The sequence below is a fragment of the Gadus chalcogrammus genome, chromosome 15 (genome assembly GCF_026213295.1).
Source record: "Gadus chalcogrammus isolate NIFS_2021 chromosome 15, NIFS_Gcha_1.0, whole genome shotgun sequence".
Lineage (NCBI taxonomy): Eukaryota > Metazoa > Chordata > Actinopteri > Gadiformes > Gadidae > Gadus > Gadus chalcogrammus.
The window spans coordinates 22,535,955-22,556,798 of NC_079426.1; the positions used below are offsets into that span (position 1 = coordinate 22,535,955).

At 40.2% G+C, this 20,844-nt stretch overlaps 1 protein-coding gene across 1 annotated transcript in view; it reads left to right on the forward strand.

The window, feature by feature from the left end:
- Positions 1–20,844, forward strand: part of srbd1 (S1 RNA binding domain 1) — a 117,841-nt gene that overhangs the window by 20,147 nt on the left and 76,850 nt on the right. Inside the window, exons 9-14 of the mRNA XM_056610247.1 lie at positions 616–805; positions 9,593–9,696; positions 10,669–10,776; positions 11,660–11,817; positions 18,069–18,159; positions 18,279–18,386. Coding sequence (XP_056466222.1) covers positions 616–805; positions 9,593–9,696; positions 10,669–10,776; positions 11,660–11,817; positions 18,069–18,159; positions 18,279–18,386 — 759 coding nt within the window. The remainder of the gene's footprint in view (positions 1–615; positions 806–9,592; positions 9,697–10,668; positions 10,777–11,659; positions 11,818–18,068; positions 18,160–18,278; positions 18,387–20,844) is intronic.

Consider the following 20,844-nt stretch of genomic DNA (forward strand, 5'->3'; position numbering starts at 1 on the left):
AGTCTTTTAGATTTATGTACATCAACGGAAACAAGTCCCGAAATGAAAAAAAGATTCTTTAAGACGTACCACATGGTAACATCTGTTATTTTGTTCCTAGTCCAATTGCTCCAGATTAGTAATGGCTAAGACCGCTCAAGATTTTCTTTTTCTTTCTAAGTTCTATAACTTGCACAATTGTGACGCCTGCTGGAGAGAATGCAAACTGCGTCCTTGAAGATACAGCGTGGATCATGTTCACTTGGTATAAAGTCACGAAATAGCTTGTAACCTTGTTTTACAATATCATTTCTGCATTAAAGAACACACGGTGGTAGTCATCTTTTTTAAAAGACAGGATACGCAATCCTGAAAGTTTTACAAATGTTTTTGATATTCACCAGCTGTCAAAATTACCCCCACTCCTGGTGGTTCTAGTGTTTAGTGCCTTACTTCTCTTGTTGCTATTTTCTTTTTAAAGTATTCCTGTGTGTGTGTGTGTGTGTGTGTGTGTGTGTGTGTGTGTGTGTGTGTGTGTGTGTGTGTGTGTGTGTGTGTGTGTGTGTGTGTGTGTGTGTGTGTGTGTGTGTGTGTGTGTGTGTGTGTGTGTGTGCTCGCTTGCTTGCTTTGGTGCAGGTGTGGGAACAGCTTTGTGACAATCCAGTCGTCTGTGTCCAAAGTGGCCCTGAAGGAGCAGGAAGGGGGCAGCCAGCCCAGTCAGAGCCAGGCCAAACCTGGGGCCAAGCACAAGAAGACCAGGGACATCGACAAATTCCACCTCTATTTTGATTTCACTCGCCATATTCAGCGCATCCAGGCTCACCAGGTAGGATACATATGGGAGAAAAAAATAATATCTATTTTGCTTTTAAAATGAAAAGAATGTTCTGAATATCAAGATTTCCGATCCAATATTTTCCAATGACAACAAAATTGGCTCACCCTAATTTGAAATGAATTTGTACAATTTGAACAAGCTATTTTGTTCTGCAGGCGAATATCTTCAAACTAATTCCAACAGTGAGCTTCTATATAAATCTTTATTACCCTGTTTAATTAGGCTTAGGGCTATATAGTTATCGGAACAAACAAATTATAAAAAATGAAGCTGTTGAGAATTCTAACCATACTCTGCATGCCTGGCGATGCATTTCAGACTCAAGAATGCACAGTTTATTGTATTTTAATAGGTGAACTGATCGGATCGGGAAAAATGCCATTGGATGAATGCGTAAGCCATTCATCCATCTATTTACGTTGCCCCCCCCGAGAGTCATGGTTGTGATCAATTATTTAGCTTATTTTGCGTTCCCTCGTTCCTTCCCTTTGGCATTACCTCAAAATACATATGTGTGAATTGCAATACTTTTTGCGTATCCTCGCAATCCTTTTGCGTTATCTAGCAATATGTTTTGTGTTCCCACACCATTCTTTTGCATTACCCCAGGATCAGTGACTCTGATTTCACTTGGATCAGTAATTAAGTGAAACTTTGTTAAAACACAAACGATGCCTCTTAACTGCTGCAGTAAGGAAGACGGTGAGCTACGAACTTAATTTCACCTAAAGAGCCGTCTTCCGAGCTGGAAAAATAACGTTGGTCTATACTTTCTCTGAATTAATGATTTGAGCTGTTAACAGGGCATACCTCAATTGAACATCTCCAAAACATGGATGGTTTAAAGAAGGCACACCCACTTATCATGATCCCCTTCATCCACAAACTACCATTTGCTACACTATTTTACACTGGACTATAAAGTGAAAATCCATTATAATTGAATCCTCTAAATGCTGAGGATATTTTGGTGACAAGACAAAGCATAAGCTTTCATAAGTCTTCATAGGCGTCCAAGAGAGGGTTAAACATGTTGGATACGTCTATATAACACCATGGTGTGGGGTTTTGTGGAGCTCTCTATGTGCATCCGTTTAGGTTGATTTCTGCATCCAAGGGAGGGTTTAGCTTCTAGGACACACATACATATATATAACGCTTTAGTGTGTGTGTGTGTTTTCAGCGGGTAATGTTGATTTCCGTGTCCGAGAGTGGGCAAAGCCTCTTTGATGCTTATAGTATTACGCCATGGTAGATGTGGATGTGGGGAGTCTTTGCAGCACTTGATGTTGATGTCTGAGAGAGAGTTACGCTACTGGGACACGTATAAATAACGTGACGGTGTCCGTCTATGCAGAAGATTGTTGATGTCTGCGTCTGAGAGACAGTTTAGCTTCTAGGACACTTGTAGTATAACGCCACGGTGTGTGTGGAGCTCCGTCCAGCCAGCTGTTGATATTTATGTCCACGTCCGAGAAGGATACGTTTCTTGGATAGATAGTATAATGCCACGGTGTGTGGCTCAGTTGATATAAAACATTGATTATATCAATTTAATGCGCCAACACAATGACACTACCAAGGAAAAGATCGCAAATGGGTCCTTGCCATTTGGATAGCCGCCCCCCTCCATCCTACAACCCTTAGCCCGGAACACTTTTTTTTAAAACCAGTTCTCCAGAGGTGTCAGTCCGCTCTGGGCTAGTGTAGAACTATGGCGACCCCCATCAAAAGAGGACCTTCTGCCCCATGTAGATATAAGGGCTCATTCTCAGGACCTTCAATTTGAGATGGATTATGCAGAATGGGCTCTTGTTATATGGCTAGGCCAAGCACACTCAAACCATTCGCAGGCAGCCACACCACTGCCCTTGAAATGGACTTGGAACTCTTTATTTTTGCTGCACTAAAACAGATGAATTCTGGTTTATACAATTGACACACACACACACACACACACACACACACACACACACACACACACACACACACACACACACACACACACACACACACACACACACACACACACACACACACACAGTTAGACCCTCGTGTACACACACCATCTGTTTGTGTTTGTGTCAGTTTTTTGTGGCTGGTGCTCAGGAGCTCTGAATGCCACGTCAGTCGCTGTTAGGCTGTACCCCCTCTGTTCGTGACGCCCCCTGTACCCCGGTGACTACTAGGGTTCTCTGAGTGGGTCCTGGGCCTCATGTGTCATCCCTGCTTCCATCACCGGCTGACTCGCCGCCACCAAGCACTCCCTGGCAAGCGTGCCACAGTGCCCCACAGGCGCAACACAGACAAACACACACACACACACACACACCCACACCCCCATGCGCACACACAAAGTACATCGTAACCCCCCTTCCTAACCATTCTCTCCACTTAACATATGTGACATGTCCCCTGCTGACATGCCATTGGATTAGGAGGCTTTGATTGACTGGCATGCTCCTGCCCTGACAGCTAATGCTGCTGGGTCTAAAGACGGAGGGAGGGAAGGGGGGGAGGGCGGGAAGGAGGTTGGAGCGATAGAAAAACGGAGAGCCAGTGGAGATGAGCAACAAATAGGTGTGGTCCTAGCCTATGCCTATTTCTTTACCCCGATCCCTCCCCGTCTCAGTCGGCCTGTCTCTCTCCCCCCATGCCCGTCCCACTCCTCCTGTGTGTGAGGCGGTTAATTCGAGTGACGCACCGTTGTCACAGAGCGTTAATCCAGCGGCCACTGTGACCCTGCTAGCTGTCAGATTCAGGCTAAAGTGAACCTTTTCTAGCCGTTAACTTGGTGGCCCGTGTGTATGTGCGCATGTTTGTTTGTGTGTTAGCTTGCATGCTTCGGGTGTGTTTTGACAGGCGGCATGTGTGTGAGCTTGTTTGTTTAAGCAGAAGAAAAATTATGTTGTATAATGTACCAAATTTGGAGGTTTGTTAAAGGTTGAGCATGGGAGGGATGGAGACGGGAAGCAATTGAGTGTGAATACTATGGCACTTATTTAGCTATTTCTCAAACTTCATAATCATCTCTTTATGTCGACTAGTTATTAGCACACTGTAATTGACTGTATGACCAGACTTAAATAATTGTTTTTAAATAGTGATCTAATATATAAATCAATATAAATTATATATTCTTTCATTGATGTACAATATTTTTACGAATGTACAGTTAAGGGATACCTCTGAATTACTCTAGCAATTGTGACACAATTAGAAATGATTTCCTTTTAATAGTTTTACATTTACAAAGAATATGTAGACCAATATTAAGTTGAATTGTGTCCTGTATGAAAAGTGTTTTTAAAAGCTGCAAACTTGGCACACATGTACCGGTGATGGTGGGACAAAATGGTGAAAGAAATCATAGCAATAAGACAGCGGAGATAAAGCATTTTAAGAAAAATATGTGCGTATTCATGTCGTTAAAACAGCTATAACTTTGCGTCAGAACGACGAAGGCTCGGCTGTCGAATGGCTAGGAAGAGGAAATTCCTTAGTAGCCAAAAGTCCCATTCCTTAGTAGCCAATTACCATGCCAAATGTCAAGTCTATATTAAAAAATATTTTATATAATCTAAATCGCGGCCTCACTCCAGTGCTGGCTGGGACTTAAAGGGGTAGCCTATATACATATTCTCTCTTAAGTCAGTTTTTAAGAATGATGTGCCACTGTTGAATTAGAAACATTGTCATGATGATTTTTTGAGAGAGAGAGAGAGAGAGAGAGAGAGAGAGAGAGAGAGAGAGAGAGAGAGAGAGAGAGAGAGAGAGAGAGAGAGAGAGAGAGAGAGAGAGAGATTTCCTTGGGGGGTGGTGGTATGATGGTGGAAGGACTGATCTTGTCAAGCTTTGGCTTGAACTTGCCTACCTGTCAAAGCTGGCCTGTCCGTATCACACACTTAACCTTAACCTAGGCAGACGCAAAGCATCTAGTAGGGAGAGAGATAATTACTGTTAGGGGTGGGCGATATGGCAAAAATATCATATCACAATATTTTTCATGAAGGATCATGAGGCACATTCAGGATGGTTGGGTGGGTAATAGAAAAAAATAGTAATAAGTATTGTTATTTTATGGGTTGGATCTAATGAGAGGTCTACAACCTAAGACTTTGATCGGGTAGCCCTCCACAACAGAACAAAATAAGAAAATAAAGTCTCTAACACGGGCTGTGCATGTTAACTCTATAGTCAAGCTCAGTAATAAGTGATCATAAGCAGGAAACTAATGGGCCAATCCACGGTCCAGGTCTTGCGATGTTAACTGAAGATCGAAGCTTTTGAAGGATGGCATTAAAGGGGGCATTAGGAGAGCTGACAGCTGTTCATGGTCCAGCATTTAACACTACTAGACCCACAGGGAATTGGACCGCTGGGTCTGCCTCTTGGTCCCCACTTAGGATTGCCTTATTGCCGTCTTTGTGCTCTTTAAAGACACAAGTGTACTCAACATTTTGAATCACTACAGGCAGGGATTACGCTCATGCGGGTGAAAATTATTCTTTCCGTCATAACAAGGCAGTACATTTTCGCTGCTCTGCTAAGGTAAATGGTGTAAGGTTTTTTCTATCGTACACTGAAACATATCATTCACATGTATTGAATATTGTTATCAGTCAAATGCTTCAACGTTCTCTCTATCAATGTATGATAGGTCATCATTGGATTTGAATACCGTGCGTAGTCCGTCAGAACGGAGCTCTCCGTCTCCACAGGGACACTAGGGCTGGGTATTGCCAGGTACCTCACAATTCAAATTAATTTGATTCTTTAGGTCTTGATTCGTTCATTTTCGATTCAATTTGATATTGATCTGACGTGCAGATGACAAAAATACCTAAATATTATTTAGAATTAACCATTTTAAATGAATTAACCATTTCATTGTGCTTTTACTAGCAAAAAGGGAATACACCATTGTATAGTATTGTTCCTGAGCTAAACTTGCAGCATAAAAGTAATAATCATAACATGGACAAATGTAAAAGGGAATGTAAACTTAGGCATACTCGCTTCTAGATTACAATGACAGAAATAATAATGATAGAAATAATCTATTTCAAAATAATTATGAGTCTAAATTGAATCGAGAACAAATAAATTGCAGTGCATTGATGAATTGATATTTTTACCCAGCCCTAAGTGACACTGTGGGACAGTTTTTTGTTTTGAAACACTACTTTCAGATTATTACCCATATAACATAAAAATATAAGTGAACCCACTGTTTCAGGTAGAATTCAGACACAATGAGATTTTAAGAAGTCTGTTTTGGACGGTTCTAGGAAGAATGTGGCTTGTTACTTACGACCCACGGCAACTTTGTGATACCTTTTTAGTACCGCAGTTGTGTATGAGCGTTATAATGAGCAATGTTATATAAGAAATGGCCACACAACGTGGCATAATACTATAAATGAACGAGAAGCTTAACCCTCACTAGTAACAACAAGTACAAATATCTAGTACAAATACAAAGGTAGTATCCAAAGATACTCTGAATACCTAATAAAGCTAAATGTAATTTCTCTGTAGGGAACCTGGTCAGAAGCATTAGTTACCTAAATGATGGGAAAAATCCAGTTTGAAAAATCCTAAAGCTCAGCTTCAAGAAAGAGACTGTTAATACTTCAGTTTGCTCTGTGCTATAACAACCCAAGATCAAGCGCAATGTAAAGAAAACAAGTTGTATTTCTCCATAATATTGTCAGATATTTAAAATGACAATCTGTACATGTCTTTTTCAAAAACAATCACTTTAAGAGGACATTGACGAGTTCCTATTGCCCCACGGCCGGAGATAAACTTGCTTTTTAACTTCAACATCCCGAGAGAGGGCAACGCCCCCTTCCCCCATTTCAAAGCAGTTAGGTGACATTATGCGTTCTAATAGTTCTAACTACCGTAGTTTACCCCAAAAGTGTGGTAAACTATTGGTGTGCACCTGCACATGCACACCAATAGTGTTCTTTGTCACATTATGTGATCCCCATAAACTAAAGCATATAAAAGACGGCCCCCACTGAGTCCAACAGTCCATACCCTATTACTTTGTGACAAAAGTAATAGGGTGGGATTTATTGTAATTATAATTCTGCCTAAATCTACCTCTACTAAAACCTCTTCAGCTTCACTTTATTGGCATTCAATATTGACCCATGTGCTCATTGTGCTGTGACCCTACAATACCAACTGATAATGCACTATGTGGTTCTACTCTAAAACACAAAGAAAACCCAACGTTATCCTTTTAAGTACCGAAAAAATATTATTATCCGTCAGTTTGCTCTGTGCTCTGTCCAGAAAAGTAAACTTCATGGCTTAGATTAGAGTATAGGGTGTAGGAGATTTTTTCTCTCTGTCAATGCACCCAACTGAAGCAGGAAGGAAAATGTCCCAAACATATTTGTCATATATGCAAGTTTGTTGTTTTTATTCCTTTGCTTACTATTCCATTAGGGGTGTGTGTGTGTGTGTGTGTGTGTGTGTGTGTGTGTGTGTGTGTGTGTGTGTGTGTGTGTGTGTGTGTGTGTGTGTGTGTGTGTGTGTGTGTGTGTGTGTGTGTGTGTGTGTGTGTGTGTGTGTGTGTGTGTGGCGGGTGTGTGTGTGTGTGTGGCGGGTGTCTGTGGGTGTCCAATGCAACCTCTCATGCACACAGCTGCAATTCATGCTAGGGTGCAGCTGAGTGCTAGTGGTTATGGCGTTATGTGGGTGGGGGCGAGGAGGCCTTGCGGTGCCTTGTTGCTGATGGTGGTGCAGTGGTGGCATTTGTCAGCTTGCTTCTTCCGCTTGGGCTCCAGATTGACGTTTTGCTTCTTGGCCCTGTTGTGTAGCGGGGCTAAAGGTTCCCAGCTGAAAAGGTCAGACACTTACTACTGTTTGCTTAACAGCATGTAACAGCTCCTCGGAGGGCCCACCAGCACAACACAAAACAGGGGTGGCCACAGGATACGGAGGCCTCGGCTCCTCAATTGTGTGTATGTGTGTGTGTGTGTGTGTTTTTGACTTCTGAGTTGGGAGTTAGATAAGTTTGTTTGGCTTTACAAGAGGAGGGTTAGAGCTGTGTATATTGAACTGATATGCTTGACACACTCAAAAGTAAGTCAAACACGAATATTGAACTGTGTGCTAGCTCTATAAAACAGTGTCTACCACTTCATCCCGATTGTGTCCGTATCCGGGCAGGGCTAGTCCCTTCTATTGCAAAGACGTTGTAAGAGATTTAAACAGATTGGAAGCAGTCATGTTAAACCGCCCTAGAATGTTTGGATTCTCACCTTTTAGTCTTACCAACCATTGTTAGCTAAACGAAAAACAATTCCAATCCCAAATAAAATAAAAAGCATGTAACAACAAGAGTTATGTACTTCATAACTCTGAACAAGCACATTCACAGCAATTGTGTTGTCTTTCATGTGATGGGATCTCAAACTATATACCATATGAAGCCTCCACTCTGAAAAGAAACAATGAAACTTTTATTATTTTTTGTCATCAAAGTTGTGTTTGGTTGTAAAAAATAACGTATTTGCTGATAATTGTCTTGGCTTCATTTTGCATGCATACAGTTTTTATAATCAATGTATTGTTGATAATGGAGGCTGCAGGGCTTGCAATCTATACTGGACGGATGTAAAAAATGTTGTCCCCATTAGTTGTGCAACCCAAATTTATGGGAAAAGTCCAGGTTAAAAAATAGAGGGTAGAGGGTGGATTTGTAAACATCTGGTATCATTCTAACTAAAAACAGTTTCAACTGGATCAGCTGCTATTCTTTGTTTTTTCATTTTTTTCTTTTTACATACAACGACAGAAGCGCTATGCTGCTATCCATGTAACCTTTGGTTTAGATGTCGGGATTTTGGGACGTTGCCCTGCATTATTCATTAGAGAAAAATCTTTTTGCAGGAGAGTGAAATCCGAACACAGCATGCAACATTGAAAGGACCAGGCATTTGCAGTTGTAATGGACTGAACTGGTGGATTTATAAAAGCCAATATTCATTTGTGATAGTTCCTCAGTGTTAAAAAAGTCAAACGTCCTTGAAGCTATTTGTAAGACAAATAGAGAAATTACTTAACAAAAATGTTCTTTCACAAATCTCCCTGATCCCTCCTCCCACCTTCACTTCCTCCGTTCTGTCCTCTCCAACATTGCGTCTCTGCATCTTATTTACTAATTTGAACCATACCATGACACCTTTTTTTTGTTTTATAGTTTTGGAAAGTAGGAGTGATCCATGAAGTTAGCTTTGCAACTAGTGGAACATGCTTTTAGTAGTGCTTTTTTAGTTGCTTTTAATCTTGTTTAATGTCCACAGATCATTTTTTGCTTAATCATAATCACCTTTACTAACCTAATAAAGAATAAAATGTTAATTAATATCAAACATTTCATACATCCCCAAGGTTTTCATTTAGTTTGAACAGATACTCTGGCTATACCGTCTACCTTCGGTATTTCAATTTATCAAATGTTTTATTGAACAAAAGGAATAATGCGTGATCATTTATTTGTAGATTGAAAGAAATGCAAGAAAAACTCTGGTTATAACAAAGTTGCAGAGGGTCCCAAAGACGGATCATAGAAATGGTCTTTAAATACTACTTTACTTCAATATGAACCATTACAAAACATAAAGTGTGTGTGTGTGTGTGTGTGTGTGTGTGTGTGTGTGTGTGTGTGTGTGTGTGTGTGTGTGTGTGTGTGTGTGTGTGTGTGTCTGTGTCTCTGTGTGTGTGTGTGTGTGTGTGTGTGTGTGTGTGTAGACCTTGGCTATTTACCGCGGGGAGAGTCTGAAGATCCTGACAGTGAAGGTGAACATTCCCGACAGCGTGAAGAGTGACTTTACGAGGTGGTGCATCAACTGCAGGTCTGTCAACACACGCACAAACGCATATGTGTACTTAACAGTAAAGTACCCACAACAGGATGTAATGTAATGTTTACCATCAATTAGAATCATTGGTTTGCTTCAACTTATCATTTTGCTATTGTTTGGGCAAAGGGTGTTTAAGATGTAAGTGTTATATAGCCTGAGCCACACTCAAACGGCCGACCGTAGTTTGGGCTTTGTTCGACACCGTGAAGCACATGAACAAGAATCCCCACAAATTGCTTAATATGGAGTTAGTTTTGCTGGAAAGAGTGAGTTGAGTTGCCTCAGTTTTATTAGGATTTAGGCCCTGGTGTTGATGCATATGATGGCAGCAGAACTGCTAATGAATGTGAATTTACTACTTCTACACTAAAATCCATTTTTTTATCTAAAGCTATCATAAGCTGGTTCTTTATTACGCCATAAAGACTAGACATACTATGTTTAGCATGACAGGTGACATATAAATGCTTTTCCGTTGATTGGAATCACTCATCATTTGTGGGGTAACAGATTGAAGAGATGCTAACTCCTTAAAGAAAACATCATGAATAACCTTTCCTTTCTACCTCAAGTTTTAATCGAACTTTGTACAATATTTGTGTAATGCCAGCTTATTCCAGCATTTTTAAATGTTCATTATAATTATAATTACTTACTTTTAATCAAGTAATTATAGTTGTATATAATACTTACCTATTATTTATTTATTTATTCTGTCTATGCTTGCTCCCTTGTGAAGTTATGGTGCAATGAAAATAATAATTGGTCTATCTCTATCTCTTGTTTCTATATTATAACGCTTTTCGTGGCAGTTGCTTTGCCTATTTTGTATATTTGTATATACTTCTTGCAATCTTGGGTTGTATTTTCATTATTAAGTACACCTACTCTAAGTCGCTTTAAACAAAAGCGTCCGCTTCATAAATATATTGTTATTTTCTGTCCTTTCAACTTGTATTGCAGATGGAGGCCTAAGATGTTGGGGAGACCAAGTGATACTAAAATTATTGGGGATGCAGTGGAGGATGCATATAAAAGACTCATTCTACCTCTACTTACCAGAAGCTACAGGTAGATGAGACCATGTCCATGCTCGTTTACTACTGAAACTCCTTCCTTCAAATTTCAGATTAGAAAAATGCATAGATTTTTAAGCATAATTCTAGACTTTAGACAACAATCTTTCCAGAAATTTAGAAGCATGATTCTAGATGGTAGATACCATTCTTTCCACAGATTATGATGAAACTAGAGTAAAGACACCATTATATTGCAAATTGGTTCATTACTGATTTTGTTAGGAACTTAATGAAGTGGTCTAGCTGGGTCAGTCAACAGACCAACTGGTCCAAAAACCAACATGCGGTCAAGTTTTGACCAATGTTTGGAGGTAGTGCTTGGTTTACAATTCATTTTTACAGTTTCAAATCAAATTGAACATATCTATGGTTTCAATTGTTTCTCAACCATTACTAGGGTTAGGTTTTTTTTTTTTTAGAAACAAATTATTTTTTCTATCGATTCATCCATTAATTATTTATTGATGAATTTCAACAAGGAATTTGGATCCAAAAAGGTCCACAATTATATTGATCCCAGTTATTAAAGCTTTATGTATATGACATTCCCTACTCAAAGACATATGGTTAATAACGGAGTATTTAAATTAAATGAATTAAATGCGGTATACATCCAAACGTGCATGTATGTGATGTAGAACACCATACATGAACACCAGAAAGGTGTTTTAGTGTTGGAAGGGCAGCACCCTAGAATCAGGAGGGACAATATGTGGCTCTAATGGTGTCTAAGCTCTAGAATCAGAATAGACAATCTGTGGATATAATGGTGGCTACACTCAAGAATCAGGATGGACTATCTGTGGATAGGCCCTTTTGTCCAAAGTATGCAAACGTATCCTTTTACTTCATATTCTATGTGTGTTTCCATTTAGGACCAAGTTATCAGCAACTGCTGAGAAGGAGTCTATAGATATGTTTGTGCGTAACCTTCGCCAGCGGCTTCTAGTGTCTCCAATCAGGGGCTCCGTCATCATGGGGGTCGACCCGGGCTTCACGCATGGCTGCAAAATAGCAGTTCTCTCCCCTACCAGTAAGTGCATTTTCTCTTATGCAATCACCATTTCTATGTAGTGCTCCTGGTACTTTGCTGTCAGGCTGTTTCCAAAGTTGTGCATGTGACAGTAGTGAGCTGTCTACCAAACAGTATTACTTTACAGTGGAAACCTGAAGATTTCAGTTTCGACACCTTTGGCGATAAGATGTAAATTATCACAGAGATACAAACAGTGTTGCCGCCAACACCCAGTTCGCAACATTCAAAATACTGCAAATACAAGGGTGCTGAACACTGATTAGTGCTTTGGCCAAACAACTGAATATTCTGATACTCGTTTGCGCGGTAGGTATTCAAATCTCAATTCAGTATTTGACTCATTCAGCGTTTTTTTCTTTGAGAAAAATCTGGAAATATAAAATAATCATATCTGTTTCAATGCCTAGTAGGGTTGCCACTGTATACGGTATTACCGGTGTTACGGCCAACATCGGTGTGCAACACCGTGTTTTATTTATTTATTTTTCAGCAATAAAAAACAAATTCAGTAAAAATGAATAATATAATTCTAATTAAGAAAATTAAAATCTGTAGAATAGGCCACAGATCTGCTCTGTGCGGAAGAGAATTGACACGCCGAGAATTGGCGCGCTTCCTTACAAGACCGGTAACCATAGCAACGCCGGTAAACAAACCCCGCAAAGCACAATCCCTACATGAGCTCCCCGCGCTACGGCCATCCGGAGGCGAACAGAGCTTTTGGCCGTGATATTATGATATATAAAATTATATTATACTAGTCTATTATATATAGAACGTTATAAGACGCCGAGAATTGGCGCGCTGCCAGCCGCTTTCACCGAGTGTGAGAGGAGAGTTGACGGAGAAGATGGCGTTTGACCTAGTTTCAAAGTTAATACCGTTTATACCGGTAATACCGGTGTTGACACGAGCGTATTACTCGGTGTGAAAATGTCCACACCGCGGCAACCCTAATGCCTAGGCATATTGATGAACACATATCGTCTGAATATCCCAGTGTTATCCCTTAGATAAAATAATAATACGGTAATTACAGCTGCAAACAGCATTTTACAGGTGCCAAGCCTAAAGCAGACCAATAACACCCTGATAGACCATTAAGATCCAGACGCAGGTCATGAAGACCCTGATTCACCATTAAGACTGATGCAGACCATAAAGACCCTGACGATGACAATTAAGACCTTTTTTGTTTGCATACGGTTGACAACGCTGGAATAGCCTCAGCTTGGATCTGCTGATGGCTGAACAAACTTTTATGACCGTATTTCAAAAGGCTGAGGAGTTATGAGTCTTTAAAGTTTTCAATTGATCGCTTTAGCGCCCCCTATCGTTTTATTTTAATGAACTTTAGCCTGGTTAACCTTGACCTATGTGTCTTTAAGTAAAGGTTGGTGATGGATTGACTCAAGTTTACCCCGCCTTTAGTCACCTAACATTGATTGGGCTAATTTGGACATCCAGCTGCCATTATGTTACAGGTTCTGGTTTTCCTAGGAACATTTGCTCAACATGAGGAGGGACAAATGTTTACAGGTTTCATGACTGTAGGTGAAAGGGGTCTGAAAATATGGCTGTCCAAAGTCTGCATTTTCAGTTAATTGTTATAGCTCCCCCCTATCGCCCAATCTGGGTACAATTTCGAGAGGTTGCATTTTCTTTCAGTTAATTGTTATAATAATAATAATAATAATAATACATTTAATTTAGAGGCGCCTTTCAAAACACCCAAGGTCACCTTATAGCGCTCCCTATTGCCTGATATAGATACAATTGCACCAAGTTTGACCATGGTTGGGTTAAGTTAACCCTGCCTTTTGGCGATAAGTTAAATTTGGAAGATTTTGAGCCTCTTGCATCAATGGTGTTTAATCAATTGACTTCATCTTACTTGAGCAGTTGGAACTTTGGACCCCAACAGCCACTAAGTTGGTCCCGCTCAAATCAAACATTCCGTCTATGAACTGTGGTGATTTTAGTCACAGGCCACGCCAATCTCGATGCCACGCCCCAATTGAATGTATGTGGACTTTTTCTTGTTCAGAATTTGATCTTGAATAACTTTTGTATTGGACTCAATATCATAGGAGACCATCTTGATGTTGATATAAGCATTGAAATCTTTACGTGTTTTTTTTGTAATTGGATATCAGAATGTAATTCAAATACTTCAGTAGCACTTTGTATCCTGCATCCAGTGGAGGGTTGGAAAGATGGACTGAGATGAACGTTAAACTAAACTAGAAAATGCATTTCCTGCAGAAAATGCGGTCAGTGCTGTAGTACAAAATGAGGTTGAAAATATTTTTTAATAAAGCCACATAGATTAAGACGTAAAGAAACGTTAAATGGCTTAAATCAAGTGAAGGGATTTGAACAGAGTTCAAAAGTCTAAATGGAGTAAACAATGTAAACATGCACACGATTAAAAAAAATGTAGATGGTTGGAAACAAATAAATTGACAGCTGAATGAAAAGTGCCAAGCATTGCTAAAAATGCTTGCCTTATGCTAATCTTTCCAGCCTAACGTTATTAAAAGTTGTCCAATTGGGCAGGAAAAACTGCCCTATCTGGCAACACTGCCCTCACGTCCACGCGCTCTAACCTCAGCGTAAATCAATGAGACCAACTGAAAACAAGCCGACATGGAACTTAAACTGTGATTTTGAAAAAAGTATAAAGGTAATCGAAATTCTGTTTTCAGATTATTGAAGATACACCTGTGTTGATTTGTAAAAGCTTTGAACGAATCATGATAAAATATTGACCAAGTTACGAAGTCTGAAATAGTAAGTGTCAGAGAATGGGCGGACGGCTCTGCTGTCCTCCCACTGACTTCCATTGTAAAAAATAGTATTTTAAAAGTAGAATATCTTAGAAAGTATAAATTATAAAAAAATTCTGATAAGAAGCGCACGATTCCAAGATAATATGAACATTTTAAAATTGGATGGAGTCTCTAGGTTAAAAATTGAGGAAGGAGATGGGTCCCAAGTTTGTAGAGAATAATAAAGAAAGAAAGAATAAAACTTAAGAAGAACAATAGTTGAGCGCTGTTTGCAGCACTCACCTAATGATTATATTACCAACAGATGTAATGAAATGGTTGCGGGTTCTCCCAAGGACCTAGTTTTCTGTGGTTGCACTTCTACTTCTCAATTCTGTCCATAGAAATATGAGGTTGTGGCAGGCGGGTGTGATAATGTTTTGAGAAGCTGTTTATTAATGAATGTATTTAGCAGATATTCCAGTGTTTAAACGAGGCCAAAAGAGAACAAAAAGCTCTACCTACTACCGGTAATAATAACGGGCTGGTATGTTAACGACATGAATTGAACATGTAGCAACATTCACTTCCGTGAAGTGTCAAAACTGCTCCATGTTCTAACCACCTATTTTCTTGCTATAATTTGAAGGCCGATGAGTGAGTCGAAAGGCTCCATCGACCACACAGCAATCCCATGCATGTTGTAGTTTTGCTTTTTTGCGTAATTAAAATAACACTGTAGAAATGAAAAGGAAAAACGTGAATAACAATGTGATTCTGCAATAGTGGCCCTAGTGGCCCCTCTTTAGTCAGGGAAAGGGACTATGAATTGAGTCAAATATTTTTTTACATTGTTTATTCAAAGCTTAAAATAATGTAATCGGGACATTATTATTTGTATTATTATTATATCCTTTATTTAACCAGGTTGAGTCACGTTGAGATTAAAATCTCTTTTACAAGAGAGACCTGGCCAAGATGGACAGCAGTACACAGTTGCAACGTAAAACACAAGAGAAAGTACAACTTCAATACTACATGCAATAGTAATAATACATTTACATCCTTGACTAAAACATTTGCATTTTTTAATGGGGTCCGATATCAAAGTCTTTACAACAGTTTAAAATTCAATGAGAGTAACTAGGTCTTGCAGCTTGAGCTGCTTCTGCAGGTTATTCCAGGAAGATGGTGCAAAAACCTTAAAGGCCTTTTTTTCCCCAGTTCTGTCCACGCTTCAGCCACACTCATAAGGACCATGTCCTGAGACCGTAACCCATGGGGGACACGTTTCCAGGACATAGGCCGTGACAAATAACAGGGGAGTTTACCTAAAATTGCCTTGTAGATAGAAACATACCAGTGACTAAGACGTTGCATAGACAGAGAAGGCCAGTTAACTTTTGAGTACAACGTACAGTGGTGAGATAAGGCTCTGCTGTTTGTCGTAAACCTCAAGGCTCCATGATACACAGTGTGCAACATATGTAGACAGGGAGCTGATGTATTAATGTACAACAGATCACCATAATCAAGAACCGGCAAGAAGGTAGCTTCGACAAGACGTTGTCTGGCCTCAAGAGAAAAACATGATTTGTTCCTACAAATCATGAAACTAAAGGTAGGTACCTAATAACCTACCTTTAGTTTCAGCTATTTCTCCAGATTTTGTATGCGAGTTTTAAAAGTGATCTGGTCATCGATCATAAATCCATCCATTGTACCTAATTTGGTGACTTAACATACATTTATTATTTATCCGTGAGCATCTTTAAGGATGCAACTGTCACTCCAGATTTTGCCTCTTCTCTTTTTCTGTTTTGTTTGTTTTCCCCCCCCTTGATTATACTTATGCTGACACATCTAGAACAGACATTTGTAATGCCAAAGCCAAATATTTTGCCAGATTCTACAAAGTAGGACCTAATGGCGCATTTCCAGGGTGCAGGTCGGTTCAGTATGCAAAGGTGCGGCACGGTTCACGTTTCCACCGCAAACAGTCGGCGTCATCCGGACTGAGCCGTATGAGCCGTACTTATCTCGCAGTACTCCTCTGTTTGGGTACTGAGACGCCTGAAAGGGTGCCGGCAAATTCGAGCTACACACGCCGTCCGTTGATTGGTCGACAGAATCGTCACTCCCATGCCACAGGGGGATAATAACAAACAAACAAAGTACCCGCAAGGTATTTATGGACAACGGCGAAAGTGCTGTGTTCCAACAATTATTAATTAAAAAAACAAGACCTACGATGTATATTTTATTTATTATTATCCAAAATGTTTTCAACAATTTTCAAGCCCAGAGATATCCATAGTTTTATGCAAGGTAATGCTCTGTTTTTATCAAACATTTGGTTCGTACGTCAATATCGTCTTTTCATTTTGTATTGAACAAACATTTATGGAAAACAGGCAAACGTTGTTATGTTGTTATGCTATATGTGCATCCATAAAGGTGTCTGGTGGGGGTGGATTGTAGTATTTTGATTGTATTGGATATGTATTGGAATCATGTGTTCAAATGAGACGGATGAAATGTCGCTAGGAATTAAATCAAATTTATAGTTGGATTTATAATCGCGACATGTAAGGTTAAATTGTTATGACTCCTCTAATGACTCCTCATACATTATGTTCAATCCAAGGTAATAGACCATCCTATAAACCTGTTTAAAACCAGCGACAAAAAATAAAGTGCAGACACGTGCCACATGTAAGTAGCGTGTGACAGAGCGTGCTTCACGCGGCCGTAACGCTGGTCACAACACGCTTCACTGTGCCTGGTGCCCAGCCTCTGAGGATCACGCTAAGCACACACGACGGCTGCCAGGACATCTCTCTGCACATGTAATTGATGTCCGTGTTTTGATTTGAATGATATATATAATTACACACATTGAGGCACGTGTGTGTGTGTGTGTGTGTGTGTGTGTGTGTGTGTGTGTGTGTGTGTGTGTGTGTGTGTGTGTGTGTGTGTGTGTGTGTGTGTGTGTGTGTGTGTGTGTGTGTGTGTGTGTGTGTGTGTGTGTGTGTGTGTGTGCTAATACAATTGCGTGTCTGTACACACATTTTTTATTTATTTTTTGTTTCTTATTGTATTTTATTATCATATTGGTATATGTCCGTTTTTTACCTAAATATATTGGCACACATGAAATTGACAACTTGTTTATGGATACAAAAATATAGCATGTGTGTAATCATAAGGTCTAAATGTTATAAACTGTACAATAATTGTTTCCCCTGCTTATTCAGATAATTTCTTGTCTGCATTGTATAATGCTTTATATCATATTCATAGTTTTGAGCTGTGAGCAATTTTCATTTCCCTCTGTCCCCTCTTTTCAGATCATATTTACTGATGTAAATATTTTAATATAATTATATATTAATGTAAATCATATTTACTGACTTAATTATCAGATTCTGAACATGTGTCTGGTAATGACTGTTCTCTGTGTGCACCAACATTCAGGTCATATCCTTCATACAGATGTGCTCTACCTGCATAGGCCTGGCCAAAGAACAGAGGCAGACAGACTCCGCCACCTCGTGCTCAAATACAGGTACTACACTTGACATCATCGTAAAATGACATATTATGGTGATGGAATACTTACTTTGTTTTCATAGACTAACTCAAATGGGATTATTTTCTTCCTCTTCCTAATTCTTCCTATCAAAGCTGTAATAAGGTTGTCATTGGCAACGGGACAGCTTGTCGGGAGACGGAGGCTTTCTTCGCCGATCTGATCAGCCGGGGTCTTTTTCAGCCGCTAGACGTGTCCTACTGGTAAGAATCAAACCTACATTTGTCTTTTATAAACTCCAAACACCGGTTAGTAAACCTAAGGCCCACGGACCACCTGCCTGTAAACTACTCTGAACTGAGTCAGGATGCATGGAGATTTGGACCAACCACACACCGAATATACCATTTGCAAGGTTGAGCCTTCGAATAAATCTGCAACCAAACATAAAGAGAGCCAAAATAGATTGGCATATTGTATTTTTCACATCAATGGATGTGATCTCTTCAGTCTGTTCGTTTTCCCACCTCCTATTTCAACAATCCAGATAATAATAATAATAATAATACATTTAATTTAGAGGCGCCTTTCAAAACACCCAAGGTCACCTTACAGAGCATATAGTCATCATACAATTTTTTAAAAAACAAGACATTGTGGAAAATAAATAAATAAATAAATAAACATAAGCAATAAGAAATAAATAAAACAAAAACAAGACAAAACAAAACAAAAAAAAACCAATCAAAACAGTGATCAGTTAGACGTTGTGTGCGAGTTTGAACAGGTGAGTTTTGAGTTATGACTTGAAGGTTGTAATGGTGTCTGACTGTTTTATGTGTGGGGGGAGGGAGTTCCAGAGCCTGGTTGCTGAACAGCTGAATGACCGGGCACCCATTGAAGTGAGTCGTGATGTGGGGATACATAGTAGTCCAGCAGAGGTTGAGCGGAGGGAGCGGGAGGGAGTGTAATCTTGGAGGAGGTCGCAGAGATAACTGGGGGCTAGGTTGTGGAGAGCTTTGTAGGTGAGGAGTAGGGTTTTGTATTGGATGCGGTAGTGTACTGGGAGCCAGTGAAGTTGAATGAGGACAGGGGTGATGTGGTCAGATGATTTGGTGCGGGTGATGATCCGGGCGGCTGAGTTCTGAATGATCTGCAGTCTGTTGATGAGTTTGGTGGGGAGTCCGGTGAGGAGGGCGTTGCAGTAGTCTATGCGTGATGTGACAAATGAGTGAACTAGGATTTCAGTGCTGGATTGGGTCAGTGATGGGCGGAGTCTGGCGATGTTGCGGAGGTGGAAGAATGCAGTCCGGGTGATGTTGTGAATATGGGGTGCGAATGAGAGGGTGTTGTCCAGGATGACGCCGAGGCTCTTGACTTTGGAGGAGAAGGGTACTGGGAATCCATCGATAATTATGAGTGGAGCTGGGGTGTGTTGTGATTTAGTGAGGGTGGATTTGGATCCAATGAGCAGGGCCTCGGTCTGTATAATTTTTTTTATTGAACACCTGTGAAGCAAGCGGATCTGTTCCACACACTTCGGCAAGATACTCTAAAGTCAACCAATCTCGAATTTGTATAAACATGTTTGATATTTGGTTGCGTGTCCCAGCCTTTTTGTCTTTTTGAGTGGCCATGTCATGTTTCTAATCTGCATCCCTACCTATAGGTAGGCGGTGCTTTATCTCTTTGATACTCTCCCACGCTCTCGCTTTACTGTCATTTAAAGGGACTCTGTGAGCAATGGCACACGCATAAGTTGAAGGGGTGATATCATGCTTTTCCCTTTGCTTTAGACTGTTATATGACGTATGTTTACATGTTTTACGTAATGCTGAGCGAGCACACCATGTTTCAAGTCACTGGGCTACTTTGAAGATGACAATTGATTGAATAATGGGTCTGATAATTTTTTGTTTGATTGCGAGTCATAGTGCCCACTGTGGCATTACTTTTTGGAGACCTGTATACAAGCGGCCTCTATACGTGTACCGACTTTGACAACTCTGAGTTGTTCACCTTTGGAATGTTTGAGGTCAGCAAAAATCATTAACATTTGGTCTCATCGGTACCACTATCGAGTCAGATTCATGCAGAATCTGACCGTGAACTTTGGAAGCTGCTTCCAAAGTTCACGGTCAGATTCTGCATGAGACTCCAATGTGGTAATACGCTGCCCATGATTGAAAACTTGCTTGCACCGGATCAATCTAAGACTCAAGGCCGGAGATGGCCCTCTTGAATTCTGTGGAAAGAGCTGCCTTGGGGTTCTCCAGCAAGGTGGTTAATGCGCCATGCTAAAATTGCTAGCGCCTGCATCTTCTTTGGGCATGTATTTTCCACTTCATAAAATGTCAACCAAAACCTTTAACGCTGCTGGCTAAATAGATGACCACACAAATGGACTACTGCAAGAATGTATGATTAATTTTACCATGTACATTGATGAATACATAATTATGAAACCACATGTACAAGTCTTAAAGATAATGATGGATATTATCTAGTTCATTGTGTGGAGCCCTCTTCACTGAGGACAGGCTTCCCTCACTCTTATGGCCCTAGGGTATATGCCCACCCATGTGAAATGACCTTTGTCACCCCGCCAACTACAAATCCCATGGGGCCTTTCTCCCCTGCTGCTTGTCCTGTGGCTGACCCTGCTCTGCCACCAGGAAACATGTTGACACAATAAGCAAAGCTTAGCTTGAATGATGCATC